Here is a 19,826-nt window from a genome sequence, read left to right as displayed (position 1 = left end):
TTTTATATTTTAATACTATATTTTATTTTACTTTATTATCTTGATTCTGAGAGATAAAAACTTGTAATAATAGATAAAAAAACAACTTAAAATTTTGGCTTTCTATCTATTTAAAATATTCTAATGATACAAGATTTTTATTATTATTTTCTTATGTACTAGAAAAAACATACTGTCGCCAATGAGTTATAGCTCAAATGACATAGTCTTTCCATACTCAATTAAGAGGTTGCGGATTCGACTCTCCTATCTTTGGTAAAAAAAAAAAAAAAAAGAAAAAACATAGTGTCCCCACACGTGCAGACACATGTGCACATATATAAACACACACATGAAACAAATAAAAAATATTAAGTTAAAATAAATTAACAAAATCAATATTTTTTTTGCATACGTGTAAAATAGGTTTTTAATTCAAGATGTATATCCCAATTTCCATCTTGACTATTACAGACAGTATTACTCCTTTCTTTAAGGGTTATTAACGGAAAAACATACACGTTTTTTCCTATAAATAGAGTTTTATGTATAATTAACCATTATTCCGTGTTTTTCTATAGCTTCACCACAAATTTGGCTTGTGGTTTACCATCTTTTACTATCACCATGCATAATCCTGCCATATTTATTACCATGTGCAACGCCATATACATTTGCAAGAAGTTTTGCACATTTTGCAAAATAATTCTTCCCATTTCGCTAAGGTATTGGCTCTGCTTTAGCGAGATTGGTATCGAAAGCCAAAACAGTACCCTTTGGCCATAGAACAATAAAATAACACTATGGCAAAGGTGTACAACTTGTTTCTTTTGTTGTGTTTTGTTGCTGTGATACCAACCTTGCATGCCAATATCTTAGCGAATACTACGTATGCGAAACAACATATCACAACAATTGACAATGAATATTGGAAAGAAAAGGCGGCAATTGCTAGAAAGATGAGTGAAGAAGCATATTTTCCTGATCCGCATGAACTTTCTAGAAATTTTACCTCTCTTATTACTGAGTGAGTATTCTCAAACTATTATATATTTAATTTCATAGGAACAAGTTTTTTCATGAAGATAAACTTAATGGAATATTTTTGGATACTTCACAAATATTTTCATAAAAACAAATTCCATTATTTATAAGTCTTATTATCATTAATTTTTATAATATAATGTGTATTTATAATAGTTAACATTTTTTTCTTTAACATGTGCAACATAACATATTGATTCTGAGATTATGTTAATTATAACATCTACCATAGGATAATAAACTAAACTTTTTCTATTTTATTTTCACAAAAAAACAGAGACATAGCTGGTAACAGCCATGTAAGAAGGAACTTGAATGGTCAAAGGGCAGGAGTTGCATGTGAGGCAACCAATAACATTGATAGATGTTGGAGGTGTGACCCCAATTGGGCAGATAATCGCCAAAAACTTGTAAATTGTGTTCAAGGTTTTGGAAGAAAAACTACTGGAGGAAAGGGAGGTCCAATCTACATAGTTACTAGTCCTGCTGACAATGATATGGTTAATCCAAAACCAGGTACCCTTCGCCATGCAGTCACAAGAGATGGACCTTTGTGGATTATCTTTGCTCGTAGCATGAATATTAGACTCAACCAAGAGCTCATGGTGTCTAGTAACAAGACCATCGACGGAAGAGGAGTTGATATCTACATTACTAAGGGTGCAGGCATCACCCTCCAATACGTCAATAATGTCATCATCCATGGAATCAAGATTCATGATATTGTTCCAGGCAGCGGTGGACTTATTAGAGATTCTGAAAGTCATTTTGGGTTTAGGACACGCAGTGATGGTGATGGAATCTCCATCTTTGGTGCTAGCAATATTTGGATTGACCATGTTTCCATGAGAAAATGTTCTGATGGTCTTATTGATGCTATTATGGGATCCACAGCTATTACCATCTCTAATAGTCATTTTACAGACCATAATGACGTAAGTAATTACTTTCAACTGTTCTCACATTATTTTATATTAATTATTTTTCTCAGATAAATTTTCATAGATTTTAATGGTATTATATTTACTTTAATATCCTTTCATAAAAAATATTATCAAATATTAATTATGTTTTATAAATTTTATATTTTTCTAAAACTACCTTGGTATTGTATTATATCTTCTTTTGCTGTTTGATTTATGATTTTAAAATCAAGTCAATTAAATAGTTCTTTTGATACTTATAAAATATTCTTGAATGAAAATTATCCTAAAATAAAGAATTTTTTTTTGTCTTTTGTTGACTTGTTTCAGTGGTTCTATTTTGTTTTATTTGTGATGTAGGTGATGCTCTTTGGTGCCAATGACCAACACACAATTGATAAGGTGATGCAAATCACCCTAGTTTTCAACCACTTTGGCAAGAGATTAATCCAAAGAATGCCAAGGTGCAGATTTGGATTTGTTCATGTTGTCAACAACGATTATACTCATTGGGAAATGTATGCCATTGGTGGTAGCAGTAAGCCTACAATTATTAGTGAAGGAAATCGGTTCGTGGCTCCTGATAATAACAATGCTAAAGAGGTATGCATATACACATATATATTCTCTTTTTTTTATGCATTTATATTTTAGTATTCTATTTTTCTTCGTGAGTTCATCCTCCACTTATAAATGTGACATTTAATTAACATGTTTAAAAGCAATAAAAAGGTTTACGTGGATGATTTTTTTTCATTAACATACTAATAAATGGTGAAGGTCACGAAGAGGGTAACCAATGATGATTGGAAGAATTGGCAATGGAGATCAATCAACGATGCGTTTGTTAATGGAGCATTTTTCGTACAATCTGGACCTGAACTAGTAAACAGGCCATTCTCAAGCAAGGACATGATTGCAGGAAAAGATGGTTCATACGTGCAAAGACTGACTTCCTTTGCTGGCTCTCTTAAATGTAGAGTTGGTAAACCTTGCTAGTCATTCATCGTTATCTCTACTTGCACAATTTTCTAGTTGATGCACGCACAAATTGTGTTTTGGCAAACAAGTGAAAAAGAAAAGGGCAAAAGATGCAGGGATATATGCAAGATGCTCTATTAAATGTGTGACCAATTTTCTTGTTCAATTGTCCATAGGATTAAAAAGATTTTGAAAAAAAAGGTTGACAATTATTGTAAAATTATTTAATTTTATCTTTTTGGACTTTGTGTTGAAATTCAATAATTTCTTTTTGCAACCTAGGCAAGGGATGTTGAAATATATCACATTGCTTATTTTTTTATTTAGAAGTTAAGGGTAATTTGGTTGTTTATTTTTTAATTTGTTTATTAAAATATATTTGTACAATGTGATATAACTAACCCTATGAAGATTGGAAAAGTTAATATGATATAAACATTAAATGTTGAAAATAGATAATGCCATCTATTACAAAGTAAGATAAAGTTTTTACGAGTAATAAATAACTATGATTAAGAATTTAATTCCTAATTGTATTATATGTGTTTGGTTTGAATAATTTAAACAATGAAATAATTGATTTTTAGTTCTTATTCAAAGACTTACTGAATTTTATATTTAAAATTGACAAAAACTTAAATACCGTGAATAATTTACGAAATTTTAAAACGCGCTCATACCTACTTTAACTAAGTGAGAAACTGCCAATTTCCTTATTGCATTGATCCCAATTTCCTTTTCTTTCATTTTGGCCTCACTTGTTTTTCGACTTCGAAAATTATGGAATGGTACTAAAGAGGTAAAAGAAACTCATTTTTTGAGTTAGTTTGCATAAGCTTTGAAGTTTGCTACAATGTAATCCCTCAACTTTCATAGGGTGTATTTCTCTAACCAAAAAATTTTGCAATAAATTAAAGAAATACACGTCTAGCTATCTTAAATGTCCCAAATATTATTTAAAAAGACCATAAAAAGTTCCCCACTTAATCCGATGAAGAACCAACCTTAAACTTTGATGGTAATCAGTGGTTAAAAGAAGGAGGGTTAAATCTTAGCTTTCTTTTTTCAAAGAATTACTTTTACTTTTTCAACTGACTTCAGAAGATATTTTCACTTTTGTCTCGTAGCAAGTTGAGAGAAATTTTAATTTTGTCTGGTAACAAGTTGAGAGATATTTTTCATTTTGTCTCTTAAGATCCAGAAACAGAAAAAGAGTAGAGAAGAAGAATTAACACTAGATATATCCTGGTTCAACTACTATGTGCAATGTAGCCTACATCTAGTCTTCATCATAACAATGATGGAATTTCACTATCTTTTTCAAGATTACAAATACCAATTCTTCCCTAAGATCTAACCCAACTTGCAAGAAAATCCCTACAGGATCACGACTCACAACAGAAAGATGTACAAAGAAATTCTGAGACATCTATGGGCTTTTCTCTAATTTTGGTCATTGCCTTTTTTCTCTCATTGGCTTTTTCTTACAAACTTCACCATGTTTGCCTTTTTCACCATGAGACTTAGATAGACTAAACTAAGAAAAAGAAACTAAATGAACTTCATTGAAGGAGAAGAACTCAAACAACTTGGGTAGCTATGAGAAATCTGTACTTTTTCACTTACTCTCCTTGATCTCAACCCTTGGCCGTCCACTCTTAATATAGAAGGGGAAGCTTCCAAGGTTGAAACTGGTTTAACCAACCCAGCAACTTCTTCTCCAACCTTAGAGTAGCAGCGGTTCGAATAGAGTAGAGAGAGAAAAACCGAATCTGCTTGTATGTACCTCTCTCAACCTTTTTCATTTATTTCTTCAATCTTGGCCATTGATCTTGACTTTGGCCCCAAGATTTGATTCTGACCTTTGATAAACTTCTGATCCAAGGTGGCTTCACGTTCTCCATGATTTCCTCTTCCATGCATGAGACTTTGGAGCTTTTCTTCTTGATCCTCGATGATGCACAAATGAAGAAACAGACTTTTGTTGAGCTTTGATCCTGAGAGACAAGCTACTAGACTATAGCCTTTTCTTGCTTTGAAATGACAAAAACTTTTTGCCTTTCTTTAAAATCAACTTTGTGTGGTTTCCATTTTTTTCTTTTATCTTCTTCTTTAAAAGTTTGACATGACCGAAGCAAAAGAGAGAGAAGAGAAAAAACTTTCAGTGGAAGCTTTGAACAAGTTAAAGTGAATTGAAACTTGGAAAATGTGTCACTTTAATCAAGGAAGTAATTAATTGAAATGAAATTTGAGTTCCAGTAACCGAGACATGAAGACTTTGCAATATGAAACCCATGAATTTGAGATCACCGAATGGGCTATAGGAATCTTTGGGCCAATTCATTCTTTTCTTAATTTCTAGGTTCGGCCACTATGATTAAATTAATTTTTGCACAAGGCTTAATTAATTCAAAGATCGGATTAGGCTTGTTTAACTTTGGGCCACCATAAAAACTAAGTTGCTTCCCTGCACACTTAACTAAAATCATCAAACAACCTTTTGAACACTTAATAATAATTTTAATAATTTCCTAATTTATATTTTAATAATGTTTAATCATCATTTCATTTTTCTAAACTCAACAAACCTTTTGATTTAGTTTAGTTCCTAATTTGTTCAAATGAAATTGACCCTTTACCACCCTTAGAACTAGGTGAAAGAAAGGCTTAAATTAGAATAAAAGAGGTAGAAGCTAAGGACAAGGAGAAAATAGGGGAGAAAAAACAAGAAGAAAAGAGGTATGGATATTTATTCTCTTGCATCTATGATGCTTTTGTTATTGATGGGTTAATGCTCGGCTAGACTTCAAGACCAATATGTATTCTAAATTGCTAATATTCATGGTTGTAGCTAAAGTTTAGTCAAAGGGCCAAGGAAACTTGTAGTTAAGGAATAATAGCTAATATTCTAAATTCGCATTTTTTTTGTTGTCTCTTCTCGTCTCTTTTGTATTTGTCTTTGTTTTTGTTGTAGTTTTATATGAAGTTGTATGGAGTTATATGATTTTTTATTAAAAAGTTCTGCTGCTCTGCTTGTTAAAATTTTTGGTATATTTTAGTGTGTTTTGTAAATTATCTTCTCTTTTGGTGTTTTCTGTTTTTGTGTCTTGCATAATCTAAATTTGTGTCCTAATGAACTTAGTTTTGTGTGCTGATTTCTTGTTGAAATTAAAATGTCTTATGCCCTTACCTGGTTACCTATTATACCTGAGACAGAGTCTAATATGTATTATTATTTCTTGTTCATAGTTTTATAATTTTATTCAATGAGATATGTTGAAGTAATGAATAACAGAGTTTGTGTGATTTTTAATAATATTAGACTGCAAATTTTGCTGGAATTGGATAAGGAGGTGTGCTCAACTGCTCATACTCATAGTAAGTGCATACTAAATTTAAATTAAAGTTTCATAGTAGATGCATTTCGTATTCAAATATACGTGAATTTAGATTTCATATTGGAGTTAACACTCTCTTCGAGCATGTATAACCCAATTTAAACTTCTCTTTTCATTTTCTCAAGCAAAAAAAAAATGAGTAATATAAAATATTTGATTGTCACTTTTAAACAATTTATACTATTATAGTAGCTAGCACAACAGAATTATGTAAGGAAGTAATATAGGCTTGCTTGGGAGTATTAGATGGCACTTATACAGAGGTAACAATCCCTGAATCTAATAAGTCAAGATATCGAACAAGAAAGGGTAAAATATGTACCAACGTCCTAGGAGTGTGTAACTGAGATATGAGCTTTGTTTATGTACTTAGTGGATGGGAAGGATCGGCATCTGATTCAAGAATACTTTGAGATGCAATTACTCTTGGTAATAGTCTCAAGATACCTCAGGGTAATATCTAATTTATAAGTCATAAGTCAGATTTTGACATTAATCTTGGCTGCACAATAGCAGAACTTACGTTGTTTGTATGTAATGTTTATAGATAATTACTATTTAGTGGATGCAAATTACACAAATGATCCTGGGTTCTTAGCATCATATAGAGGCACTCGCTATCATGTTATAGAGTGGGCTCAAGGAGCACATGCATCTCTCAACTACCAGGAGTATTTTAATAGGAAGCATTCTTCTACTAGAAATGTCATAAAGCGATGCTTTGGGTTACTCAAGAAGAGATTGTCAATTTTAAAAAGTCCTAGCTTTTACCCTATGAAAATACAAGTGAGTGGACATAATGGCATGACAACATTGCAATTGAGATATACGAAGAGTGGCGAACTAGTCGTATGGAATAGGAATAGCTTATAGGCTCAACTTGAATCTCCTTGTTTAATTTGGCATGACACTTGTGATGTAATAGCTAAATGTGTGTTTGCAAGACTTTCTATTGTGTTGCTGGACTCATTGTCATTGAAATTTATAAATGGTTATTGTAAGACTTGTTTTAAGTTTTTTTTTTTTATAATTATTCAATATGACTTATTATTGCTTGTTTGATGTAATTTGTTTGTCTTGTATTATTATAAGTGATGTTTGATTTTATTGGATTGTACAATTTATTGCATGTTACATTTCTTCTTAGGTGACAATGGACAAATGCATGTGAACTGATGAAGAAATTGAAGCATTTGTTGGTTTCATGGAGGAGTGTATTCTTGACGGTTTGAAAAATTAGTCTTGAAGATGTTGGAGGCTTTCCCAACTTATACGCTAACTGCCAAGCATTGCAAGAAAAAGCATAAGCAACTGAAGCAGAAGTGTCAATATGCCTTTGAGATGCGAGCATGCAGTGGATTTGGGTGGAATTCTGATAAACAACTCCTTTCCAATTTCAATCTTCATTCAATATTCACAATTTCCATCAATCCTCATCAATACCAATATTTATCAATCAATACTCATCATTAATCTCTACCAATCTACAATTCCCAATTCTAACATCATTTTTCCATATTAAATGCCCGAAAATGTTTGGGAACTAAAAATATTTAGCCAAAATCAGCTAGAATTTGCCTTATTTAACTTTCATTAATTACTGTAGCAATTAATGAAAGTTAAATAAAGCAAGTTCTGGCTGTTTTTTTTTTTTTGTCTCCTTAGCATTACCGTTAAATGCCATACTCACAAATATCATCAATCATCATCGAAATCCATAATCATTATTATTTCGTGGTATCATACTAAAGATCAATCACACATATTATATTCACACATTTAAATACATCATACTTATCGGACTTACCCAGGCATGGCCTCCAGCCCAAATTTCACCAATACTCATCAATAATCAATTTCAATCTCAAACATCATCATCATACACCACATTTCATTTACATACCATATCAAATCTTCCTTCAATTAATCACACATATTACATTCAAACCACCAAATCACGCAATTCAAACCTATCTTAAGGCACAAGCCCAAGTTTCCCACAACATTACATATTAACTAAAGAAAACCAAAACCATACCTTGGACGATTTCCTCCAAGCACGAACCACCACAAAACCTTCTTTCACAAGCTTTCCAAGCCTCCAACAAGTAACTAATGCTCAACCACCACTTAAGATCAAAACCAAGTACTCTAAAACACCAATTAAACTCTAAGCAACATAAATTTCAATCTAATTCATGCAATATACCTAAAATTAACACTAAGACTCACAAATTCAATAAACCAACAAGGTTTAGAGATTCTTTACCTTACTCAACAGTGATTGGAGTAAAACCTATCAATAACCCAATACTAGATTACATCTAAACAACCAAAATCACAAAATCCTCAATTTCCGAAACCAAAAACTCAAAATCTGTTAAGGCAGAGAATTGGAGCATGGGTTTCAAAATTCTTACCACTTTGTTTTAGTTAGAATTGAATATCGCAACGAGACAAATGCATGACCACAAACAGCACGCCAATCGGAGCTCCAAAGAGAAAGTTATGACCAAGAGAAGAAGATGAATAGTAGTAACGGGGTTTCCTCTCTCTCTCTCTCTCTCTCTCTCTCTAAATAATGAGGCTGAGTTGGCCTGTTAACAAGCTTATATATGTTGGGCTTTGGGTCCAACTTGGGCTCGGTCTAACTGATTTGCGTTTTTGGCTCGTTTGGCCCAACTTTAGGATTGGTAATCTAATTGTTTTTTTTTATTTTGATTTATACATTATTACATTTTCAAGATTGAGTGTCGTTCTTCTTCTTTAATGATTAGAAGTATTAGAAAATATTCTAATTCTATTTTGGATCCTATTATTACTTTGGAAAATTTAATATCAGGATTAGGTTGAAACTCATTCTCATAATTTTCAATTATCTAGGATTAGCTTTTGAATATGTGACATTAATTCAGCTAGGAATAGCTTTGAATATTATGCCATGTTATATCGTGATTATGCTTGACCTCTTTTTCTAAATTAATTGACCAAGGATTGGCAACTAAATAAGTTAGAGAGAAATTGAATTGCCAAGAAATTGAAATTTGATTACATATGATTTGTCGTTAAAGTATTTTGTATGAATCAAAGTAAATAAACATGAGGATTTCCTTTTCTAAAAGTTAAATATCACTGAAGTCTTTAACATCTTTATTCATTGTTTTCTTTCTTTAAATTCGTAAGCATTCAATTCATTCACACTAAACACTCTTCTTTATTGTTCTTTATTATTCCAAGATTCACATTGCTCCTCTTGCAAAAGTTCAATTTATCTAATTAGAATATTCAATTAGAAGTTATTTGATTCACTCCTTTAATTCTAATGGAAATGATATTCACTCACTATGATATTACTTGGAGTGATCTGATGCATTTGTTAATATTCGAGTGTATCAAGTTTTTGGCTCATTAATATGTATTTCAAATTTTTTGTGACAATTTGTCTTCTAATAAAAGGTTTGTGGAAATTAATTTTTCTAACTGAAGTTCTCTTGAACCGAAGAAATATCATCCTGCAAGGGTATTTACCTTGGTTTATCAACCGTTTGCAATTGGAACACTGCTCATAATGTCATACTACGAGTCAAGAATCAATACTAAATTGCGGAATTTGGCTGGATTCACACTTTTATTTGCAAGTACTTTCGCCATACTTATTGTGAGTATTTCAAATTCATTGAATTGTAATTTCTAATGTTGGTAATTCATATGTGAGATGTGATATATATTTCTTGTCTCACTTAGATTAAAAAATCTTTTGACAGTTGGATCTATCAACATCAGGGAAAGGTGGAATTGGATCCTATATTGGTATATGATGATGAGGATGAAGATGACATTGAGAATTATAGCTTATAGTTCTAGTATGATTGAACAATACAATGAAGATTATAGTTGATGTATCAATACATTTTTTTTTATATTTTAAATTGATTTTCTTGTTTATAGTATTTTTCTTTTAGTTTGATAATACGATGAACTTGTTTATTTTAAAATACTATGAATGTTCGAATACAAGTTAGATGAAAATTGGATAAAAATGTCTTGATTAACTTTATATTTATTTTGTATGAAATCAGATTTATTTTGCAATAGAAAAATTAAAAAAAAAATTATATTTTATCTTACAGACGGAAAATCTGTTTATATTCAGAGTTGTGAATGTTTTTTCAAGCTCTAATTACCGACAAAAAATCTGTCGAAAAGTTTGACATTAGTTACCGACAGAAAATATGTCAAAAAATTTGACATTTTTAGTGAAATGGGGGGATGATTACCGAAGGAAAATCTGTTGGTAACACAGAAAAATCTGTCGATAAATTACCGCCAGAAAAAATTTGTCGCAAATAATTTTCGACGAGGCTTTTTCCTCGATCGGTAATTCCGTCGATAATTTCGTCGATAACTAAAAATTTGTCTGTAATGAAGACCAAATCTGTCTATAAATTTGTCTGTAATAAAAACTAAATCTATTTATAAATTTATCTGTAATAAGCATTTTCTACTAGGGAGATTGGACTACGATCTGATCGATTTGAGTCTTATTTGAAGAGATCAAAAGAATATCTTAAGCTCATAGGTTAGTGAGATATCTAATATGGACTAAAAAGACTTAAGAAAAGAATATCTAAGATCCTTAGGTGTGTAGATCAGAGTATCCAATTTAAATCACTTTATATATTTAAAAAGGTTTGACTTGACTTGTTTTCGACATAATTTGGTTTTAACATGATATAAGCACACTCAAAAGGGGATGACGAATTCAGTATAAAAAACAAATATAAATTCTCGCCCGAAGACAATCTACTTCTATTTTCTGTGAGCTTATAAGCGAACTTTAGACATTTAAACTATGCATTTATATTTCTATACCACTTGGATTAAATAACTTAAAATAAATAGTGAATGGTAACATATTAGTACTTTTTCAAGGACTTGCGAATGAATTCCTAGCACTTATAAGGAGCTATAATTTTTATACTACTTTAAAATATAAATAACAATATAATAACATCTCTATTTACGTCCAATCTTTCTCACCATGACAACGGGTATTTTTTATTATGCACTAGCTTTTTAGGCTACTTGATAAACCACTGCAAATAAGACCACTTAGAAAATTATAGTCTAAGCAAATCTTAAAGCAATTCCAACTTCAAGAGTCAAGAAAGAGTTACACAACTCTCTCTTTTATAATGTGACAAGATTAAAGAAAAAACTGAATATGTAAACTTTTTACAAGAGTATATGGTTACAATTTAAGCTTTATGAATAAACTCAAAGTCATCTCTAATATGTGATAAAAAAAAATTCATTTGAAGCCTTTAAGAAATGAAATCAATTTGATTACATAAGGTTATGGAAGAGTGGTGAAGTGGTACACATCACAAGGACCTCTATTTATAGGCATCTAAACTCCCATATGGACGTTGGAAATGGGTGGGAAGATCCTCTTGGTGAAGAATACACGTTGTATCATGTATATGTAGCGTTTTGTGTGCTTTTTCAATGTAGAGGATTGCTTCTGGAATGAAATACTTTTTTGCAAAATTAATAAACTTTTTTTTTTATTTTTTTATGTATTTTTTTCTCCTCTTTTTACTATTTTTCTATATCCTTTCCATATATATAACTTATAATTTATATTTTTTATTATTAATTTGACAAACCACAATATATCATGAGATATTTTTTTATTATAATTAAAATAAAATATTTTCTTTTAAAATTAACAAACTCCCTCTTTATTTCTTTATTTTTTTTCTCTTTCATTCTCTATCTCTCTAGCTTTCTGTTCTATAAAAAATAAAATTAATAAAATAATATAATTAAAATAAATTCATAAAATTATAAAAAATACATTAAATTTATAATTAAATATAACTAAAAATAATCTCATAATATTATTCACATAAAAAATTATTATTATGTACATATTTTTTATTTTTTTAGTTTAGTTTTAAATTTTTATCGCTTATCTTTTTAACTATATTTTCATTTTTTTTCAAATATTTATTACATATAATTTACAGAAAATACTAATGTTGTATTTAATAATTAGAATCAAGACTCAATTACTTAAAAAGAAATTAATTTTAAATTAATTTTATAATTATCAATATAATTTTTTATACTAATACCTAATTATATTTTTATATAGAGAGAGAGTGAAAATATATTATTTTTAAATAACAAGTATAAAAATTAATTATTTTTTATACAATAGACTTAACACCTAATCAAGTGTAAAAATATACATATTAAATTCTTTTAAAGTTTTAGATAATGAATATTAAAATTAATTATTAGTAAAAAATTAAACTCTTTCACATGAAAATAATACCTAAAAATCTTGTTGTTTAATTTTTTTATATACGAAGATCATAATTTTCTTACTTTTGTCTACTACGTACGATTTTTTTGTAAAAGTAATTTGATTTTATGAATTTTTTGTTCTATAATCTATAATGTCAAAATAAAACTAACATAATTTTAAAAAATTTATATTCTCTTAATATTATTACGAATAAAAATAATATATATATATATCAAAATAATAAGTAAAATCAACATGAATTAGCAAAATCAGCATCATTGTCTTCATAGATCTAAAAAGTAAACATACTATATTTATAGGCTTTTAACTCCAAGAGTACAACACCAATTTTTTCGTTGACTTTAATAAGGAAATATTACCTTTTTTTTTCATTCCTAATATAGAATTTTATGCATGATTAAGAAGTGTTCCGTGTTTATCTATGGCTTTATCACAAATTTGGCTTGTGGTCTTACCGTCTTTTGCTGTCACCATTCATAGTCCCACCATATTTATTACCAAATGATGTGTGCAATATATTTGTAAGAACTTTTGCATATTCTGCAAATTAATTCTTCCCATCTCGCTAAGGTATTGGCTTTGCTTTAGCGAGATTGGTATCGAAAACCAAAACATTTTGGCCATAAATCAATAAAATAACATTATGGCAAAGGTTTACAACTTATTTCTTTCATTGTGTTTGGTTGTCGTAATACCATCTTTGCAAGCCAATATCTTAGAGAATACTACAAATGTAGAACAACATATCAAAATGGTTGATAATAAATACTGGAAGGAAAGGGCTGCTCTTGCTAGAAAGATCAGCGAAGAAGCATATTTTCCTAACCCACATGAACTTTCTAGAAACTTTTCTTCTACCATTGCTGAGTGCGTATTCTCAAGCTATTACATATTCAATTTATAAGGACAATTTTTTTCACAGAGAAAAATTCAATTCCATATCTTTAAGCACCACCTTCCGAGTCATGTTATTAACATTTTCTATACATGTTCATTTGTTCATCATTGTTATTATCTTTTAATGTTTTTTATCATTTTTCTTTTGCAAGTGAAATATAACATTGATTCGATTATATATGGTAATTAATATCTATAACATGATAAATAAACTTTTGTCTATTTTATTTTTGTGGAAAACTAGACACGTGGCTAATACCAAGTATGCAAGAAGGAACTTGAATGGTCAAAGGGCAGGAGTTGCATGTGAGGCAACCAATAACATTGACAGATGTTGGAGGTGTGACCCCAATTGGGCAGATAATCGCCAAAAACTTGTAAATTGTGTTCAAGGTTTTGGAAGAAATACTACTGGAGGAAAGGGAGGTCCAATCTACATTGTTACTAGTCCTGCTGACAATGACATGGTTAATCCAAAACCAGGTACCCTTCGCCACGCAGTCACAAGAGATGGACCTTTGTGGATTATCTTTGCTCATAGCATGAATATTAGACTCAACCAAGAGCTCATGGTGTCTAGTAACAAGACCATTGACGGAAGAGGAGTTGATATCTACATTACTAAGGGTGCAGGCATCACCCTCCAATACGTCAATAATGTCATCATCCATGGAATCAAGATTCATGACATTGTTCCCGGTACCGGTGGACTTATTAGGGATTCTGAGAGCCATTATGGGTTTAGGACACGCAGTGATGGTGATGGAATCTCCATCTTTGGTGCCAGCAATATTTGGATTGACCATGTTTCCATGAGGAAATGCTCTGATGGACTTATTGACGCCATTATGGGATCTACAGCCATTACCATCTCTAATAGTCATTTCACCGACCATAATGACGTAAGTAATTACTTTCAAGTGTTTAACATTATTTTATGTTAATTATTTTTCTAAGAGAATTTTTTATTGATTTCAATGGTTTTATATACTTTAATCGTTCTTTCTTTAAAAGCATTATAAAATATTAAATACGTTTTATAAATTTTATGTATTTTTAATGTATTTTTATAACTACCATGGTATTGTATTATGTCTTCTTTTCCTTTTTAATTTATAATTTAAAAATAAAAACAATTATATACTTCTTTTGACACCTATAAAATATTCTTAAATGACAATCATCCTAAAATAAAGAATTATGTATCTTTTCTTTATTTATTTCACTGATTTTGTTTTGTTTTGTTTGTATTGTAGGTGATGCTCTTTGGTGCTAATGACGATCACACAATTGATAAAGTGATGCAAATCACCCTGGTTTTTAACCACTTTGGTAAGAGGTTAATCCAAAGGATGCCAAGGTGCAGATTCGGATTTGTGCATGTTGTCAATAATGATTATACTCATTGGGAAATGTATGCCATTGGTGGTAGCAGTCATCCAACAATTATTAGTGAAGGCAATCGGTTTGTGGCTCCTGATAATAACAATGCTAAAGAGGTATGCATATACACATGCACAAATTAGCAAAAAATCTAACACTTGCAAATTTGTGCATGCATTTGTAATATTTTTACTCATATTATCCTGATTTTATGCATTTATCTCTATTCCTTATTCAGCCAGACATATTTAGCTTTTAGTGCATTATGTTTTTCTCTTGATTTCATCCTCCACATATATATAGGATATTTAGTTAAGGACCTCAAAATAATATTTTTGTAATATACTACATGCGTTTTTTAATCAATAAAATAAGGATTATTGGAATAGAAATAATTTTTTTTGTCTTTAACAAAGTTTATGATATTCTGACAAAATGTGTGTTTTTTTTTTTGGATATTTGGTGAAGGTCACAAAGAGAGTAACCACTGGAGATTGGAAATCATGGCAATGGAGATCGATCAATGATGAGTTTGAGAATGGAGCATTTTTTGTACAATCTGGACCAGAAATGGTAACCAAACCATTCTCAAGCAAGGACATGATTGCAGCAAAGCCTGGTTCATATGTGCAAAGACTTACTTCTTTTGCTGGCTCCCTTAAATGTAGAGTTGGTCAACCTTGCTAGAGAAATCGCCTCTATTTTTTCTTATAAAATTCTCTCGTTGATGCATGCCCAAATTGAGCATTAGCAAAAGAAAGAAAAGAGAAACGGGAAGGGAGTGGATGGACGCATGCACGATGATATCCTATACAATGCGTAATATTTTTTCTTGTTCATTGTCATAGGATTAAAACGATTTTGGAAAAATGTTGAAAGTAATTGTAGAATTCTTTAATTCTTTGATACTTTGATAATGAAATATATCATTAAAGTCAAGTTGGTTATCTTTTTTCTTTTTGAATAATATGTAAAAGGGTAAAGTATACTTTTTTGTAACAACATAACTTCTAATAAGTCATGACCACACTAGAAGCTAAGCATTACTAATTTACTTTCTTTATCTTTAACTAGTATTTATATAGTTATTTAGCAGCAGAATTTTTTTGAAAGTGGTTGATTCGTTAATCGAAAAGACGTACATAAATAAAATCACAATAACAAATAACCACACTTAAGCATTCCTCATATTAATTAACGGGTAAAAAACGTATATGAGCCTAAGGGAGTTTAAAATTATTTAAATCTGTCAAATAAAATTCTGATACATCATTTTACCAAAGAACAAATTAATGTAATTCGAATTAGATTTGTATGTAATTCGAATTGATATAATTCGAATTACTTGAAAGCATTGACAAGACGTAATTCGAATCAATATGTCACCAATTATAAACATAGAGTTCAAATTGTATCCATTCGAATTAGTAGGGAGACGTGCTTTGAAGGGAGTTCGAATCAAGTTGATTCGAATTACTCCCTTTTCGTAACAAATTCTAATAAATTTTTTTAATGAATTTATTTAAATTATACTACAAAAAAATATTTTATTCTATGCAAAATAATTTTAAAAAAATAGCTTAAAAAATATTTTTTAAATTATTTTGTATACAATAAAATATTTTTTTGTGGTATAATTTAAATAAATTTATTAAAATATTTTTTCGTAATTAAATTTTTTGTTAACTTTTTTTTAATGCATAAATGCTGATCACGAGATTTCTTTAAAATATTAATGAGCTATCAATTCGAATTCCATACAATACACTTTTGTCCATTTTTAATAGGTCATAAATATTTTTTAATAAATTTTTTTAATAAATTTATTTAAATTATACACAAAAAATATTTTATTCTATGCAAAACAATTTAAAAAAATGGCTTAAAAAATGTTAGGAGTACTATACAAATTTGTAATGTTCTAATGACTTAGGTACTCAAATTTTAAATAAAGTACTCTACATAGTCAATAATAATTTAGAAATTAAAGAAAATATTTTATTCCATACAAAACAATTAAAAATATATTTTATTTATTTTTCCACACATATTTTCTGTCATTATATTGCGTTGGAATCCTCGTATATTTCTAATTTCTCAACCTAACCTTCACAAATTCTAACACAATCTTCATATAATTTTACTTGAGATATGTGTCTCATTTTTTGTGATTTGTATAAGTGAGTCAATATATATAAATGGGTAATAGACGTATCAGTACAAGTTTTATTATTGACTAATGATAACTCTATTTATATTAATATAGAGAGTAAATCAAATAAATATTTAAATTATTGGTCTCTAAAATTTAAAAAAAAATATTATTCTTCGTTATAAATATGTTTATTATATTTTTTTTAATTTTTAAAAGTTGTTTTACCAAACACAATTATAGTACTTGTGCTTATTAAAAACTATTTTTAATGTGATTTTACCAAACGCAAGTGTTGTAGCCTTTAAAAAATCGTCTTTTAAAAGACAGCTTTCATAAGCTACTCTTAAAAAATAAAAGCTTTACCAAACCAAGCCTTATTCAAATTATACGGTGAGCAATTCGAATTATATACAATACTCTTCTACCCATTCTTGATAGCTCATGAATATTTTTTAATAAATTTATTTAAATTATACTACAAAAAATATTTTATTGTATGCAAAATAATTTAAAAATATTTTTTAAGCTTTTTTTTAAAATTATTTTGCATAGAATTAAATATTTTTTGTAGTATAATTTAAATAAATTCATTAAAAAAATTTATTAGAATTTGTTACGAAAAGGGAGTAATTCGAATTTTATCGTTTCAAATTACTACTAGTTTCGAAAAAGGAGTAATTCGAATCAGCTTGATTCGAACTCCCTTCAAAGCACGTCTCCCTACTAATTTGAATTGATACAATTCGAACTCTATGTTTATAATTCGTGACATATTGATTCGAATTAAGTGTTGTCAATGCTTTCAAGTAATTCGAATTATATCAATTCGAATTGTATTGATTCGAATTACATTAATTTGTTCTTTGGTAGAATAATGTATCAGAATTTTATTTGGTGGATTTAGGTAATTTTAAACTTCCCTTGGCTCATATACGTTTTTTACCCTTAATTAACAATACTCAGTTATGACGTCTCTAGAAATAGCTAGCTATTAACTATTTACACACACGCACATATGTATGATGTCCCATAATCCCTCTAGACTATAAAAGCAAGAGAATAACACTCTAGATCTTCAAAAACTTGAACCAAGTCAACGCCATCAAAATGCAAAATACCATCCATCACTCTTCCGCACGATCATACATCATTACTGGGTCGCCGGTGCTCCATCTTAAGGGAAGGAAAGAGGTAAGAACTTGGGGATTCTTAGTAAGGTTAGGGGTTGTTAATTAAGTTCATTAAGGCTTTGTTGTTTACTAGGAAAATAGTGTATAAACAGAAAATATAGAAAATAGTAAAATACGAAAAGTAATATGCAAATAGAAAATACAGAAATATCACACAAATGAAAATACAGAAAGCACACACATACACATAGAATATATGTATAACAGAAAAATATGCTAAATAAGTTTGATGCATGTCTGTCCTACGCATGTCATGAGCTCATGTGTCGGTTTACATCCCGTAATCAGACATTGCCTATGAACCAGTCTCAGATATGGTTTTCCTTTGTATACTATTCGTGCATATGTGTCGATGTAGTAAAAAATATCACCAATTCGTGACAATCGACAATCATCGTAAAACTTGACGCCATAATATATGCACAGAGAAAAACAACGATCCTACAATTCGTGGGCGTCCCGAGATCAATTCTCAAATAGTTTATGGAGTTTTTCCTGCTTTTAAGCATTTAACAATTTGTAAATTGAGAAAGTGGAACAGAACTTTCGTCGTTGCCAGAGAACATTTAATCCTTTTATTTTTGTCTTGAGCTTCTCCCTAAATGTTTTATGAAGAAGTCCCTAAAATTTAGGTTATTAAATATTCTTTTTACGTCTTTTATTATAATTACTGTTATATTCTTAAGTTCTTACATTATTTGTCTTGCTTTTCATATTCACAGTACAGAACGTGACGCTTAGTGTCCACTATTGGCGTCCAACACCTTCGTGGCGTGAAAAAAAGATTTAACGCGTCGCAGACATCTAACGCCAATTTTTAGTATCGAGCACATTCGGAGACTTAATTAATAGGTGCCCAATGTCCAAAATACATGGCTGGCGCCCAACTCCATTACTTATATTATGGGAAACGTTTCAGGTACGCTTGTGTACTTTATTGGCATTTCAGTTCTCCAGTGTATTTCAGCATTGAGATTTATTGTTAAATATTTGAATGGTTCAGATCCTAGGTAAGGTGGCTGTTGTGAATATTAAGGTAAGAGGGTGTATATTGCACTTTTCACCGGCTAGGACATTGCGGAGTAAGGTTATGTGAAAATAGTCAAAATACCCATTACGAGTAAAATTGGAAAAAGAAGAGGCACAGCACAATGGCTTCGAGCGGAGTTGAATAAAGAGAGGGGGAGCCAAGCCGATTTAATGGGCCATCTGTAAAAGTTTTGTGTTGAAACCATGGGAAATGGGCTAACTAATTATGTCCATGGGTATGGGAAAATTTTTTTTATCTGAAACGAAAAACAAAATTTATGTCCATGAATAAAATTTAGTTCATCCAAGTTTTGGGTTAAGCTGTGTATTTTTCTCTAAATGATTCAGTTTGAGTTAGGTGGTTATAATTTTTTTTTTTTGGAGTTGATGGAGGTGAACTGAGAATTTATTTAAAATGCTAATTAAAAGAAGAGTAAGTACATATGGAAAAACACAACTAAAGAATATTGTTTCCTTATTGTGGGTGAATACATTTAAGTAAAGTTTGAT

At 29.9% G+C, this 19,826-nt stretch overlaps 2 protein-coding genes across 2 annotated transcripts; both read left to right on the top strand.

The window, feature by feature from the left end:
• Window positions 1–669: 669 nt before the first annotated feature.
• On the top strand, window positions 670–3,256 carry LOC148565821 (pectate lyase-like). The gene is made up of 4 exons (XM_088488667.1): window positions 670–1,006; window positions 1,301–1,958; window positions 2,307–2,549; window positions 2,727–3,256. Exons 1-4 carry the CDS (start codon window positions 783–785, stop codon window positions 2,943–2,945), a joined length of 1,344 nt encoding a protein of 447 aa, XP_088344793.1. The 5' UTR covers window positions 670–782; the 3' UTR covers window positions 2,946–3,256.
• Window positions 3,257–13,198: 9,942 nt separating this feature from the next.
• LOC107642034 (putative pectate lyase 3) lies at window positions 13,199–15,881 on the top strand. The gene is made up of 4 exons (XM_016345365.3): window positions 13,199–13,529; window positions 13,804–14,461; window positions 14,816–15,058; window positions 15,411–15,881. The coding sequence occupies exons 1-4, from the start codon at window positions 13,306–13,308 to the stop codon at window positions 15,627–15,629; spliced, it is 1,344 nt and encodes a 447-aa protein (XP_016200851.1). The 5' UTR covers window positions 13,199–13,305; the 3' UTR covers window positions 15,630–15,881.
• Window positions 15,882–19,826: the final 3,945 nt, after the last annotated feature.

Source organism: Arachis ipaensis, chromosome B5, assembly GCF_059453495.1.
Source record: "Arachis ipaensis isolate K30076 ecotype BB chromosome B5, ASM5945349v1, whole genome shotgun sequence".
NCBI classification, from domain to species: domain Eukaryota; kingdom Viridiplantae; phylum Streptophyta; class Magnoliopsida; order Fabales; family Fabaceae; genus Arachis; species Arachis ipaensis.
The sequence above is the reverse complement of the archived record's forward strand: the minus strand, read 5'-3'. Positions and strand labels throughout refer to the sequence as shown.

What these genes read in the sequence shown, in the direction of transcription:
- LOC148565821 (XM_088488667.1), top strand. Translation starts at nt 783, where the DNA reads ATGGCAAAGGTGTACAACTTGTTTCTTTTGTTGTGTTTTGTTGCTGTG. An exon ending in ATTTTACAGACCATAATGAC is followed by an intron (nt 1,959 to 2,306) that starts GTAAGTAATTAC and finishes TTTGTGATGTAG; the next exon opens with GTGATGCTCTTTGGTGCCAA. An exon ending in ATAATAACAATGCTAAAGAG is followed by an intron (nt 2,550 to 2,726) that starts GTATGCATATAC and finishes TAAATGGTGAAG; the next exon opens with GTCACGAAGAGGGTAACCAA.
- LOC107642034 (XM_016345365.3), top strand. Translation starts at nt 13,306, where the DNA reads ATGGCAAAGGTTTACAACTTATTTCTTTCATTGTGTTTGGTTGTCGTA. An exon ending in ATTTCACCGACCATAATGAC is followed by an intron (nt 14,462 to 14,815) that starts GTAAGTAATTAC and finishes TTTGTATTGTAG; the next exon opens with GTGATGCTCTTTGGTGCTAA. An exon ending in ATAATAACAATGCTAAAGAG is followed by an intron (nt 15,059 to 15,410) that starts GTATGCATATAC and finishes TATTTGGTGAAG; the next exon opens with GTCACAAAGAGAGTAACCAC.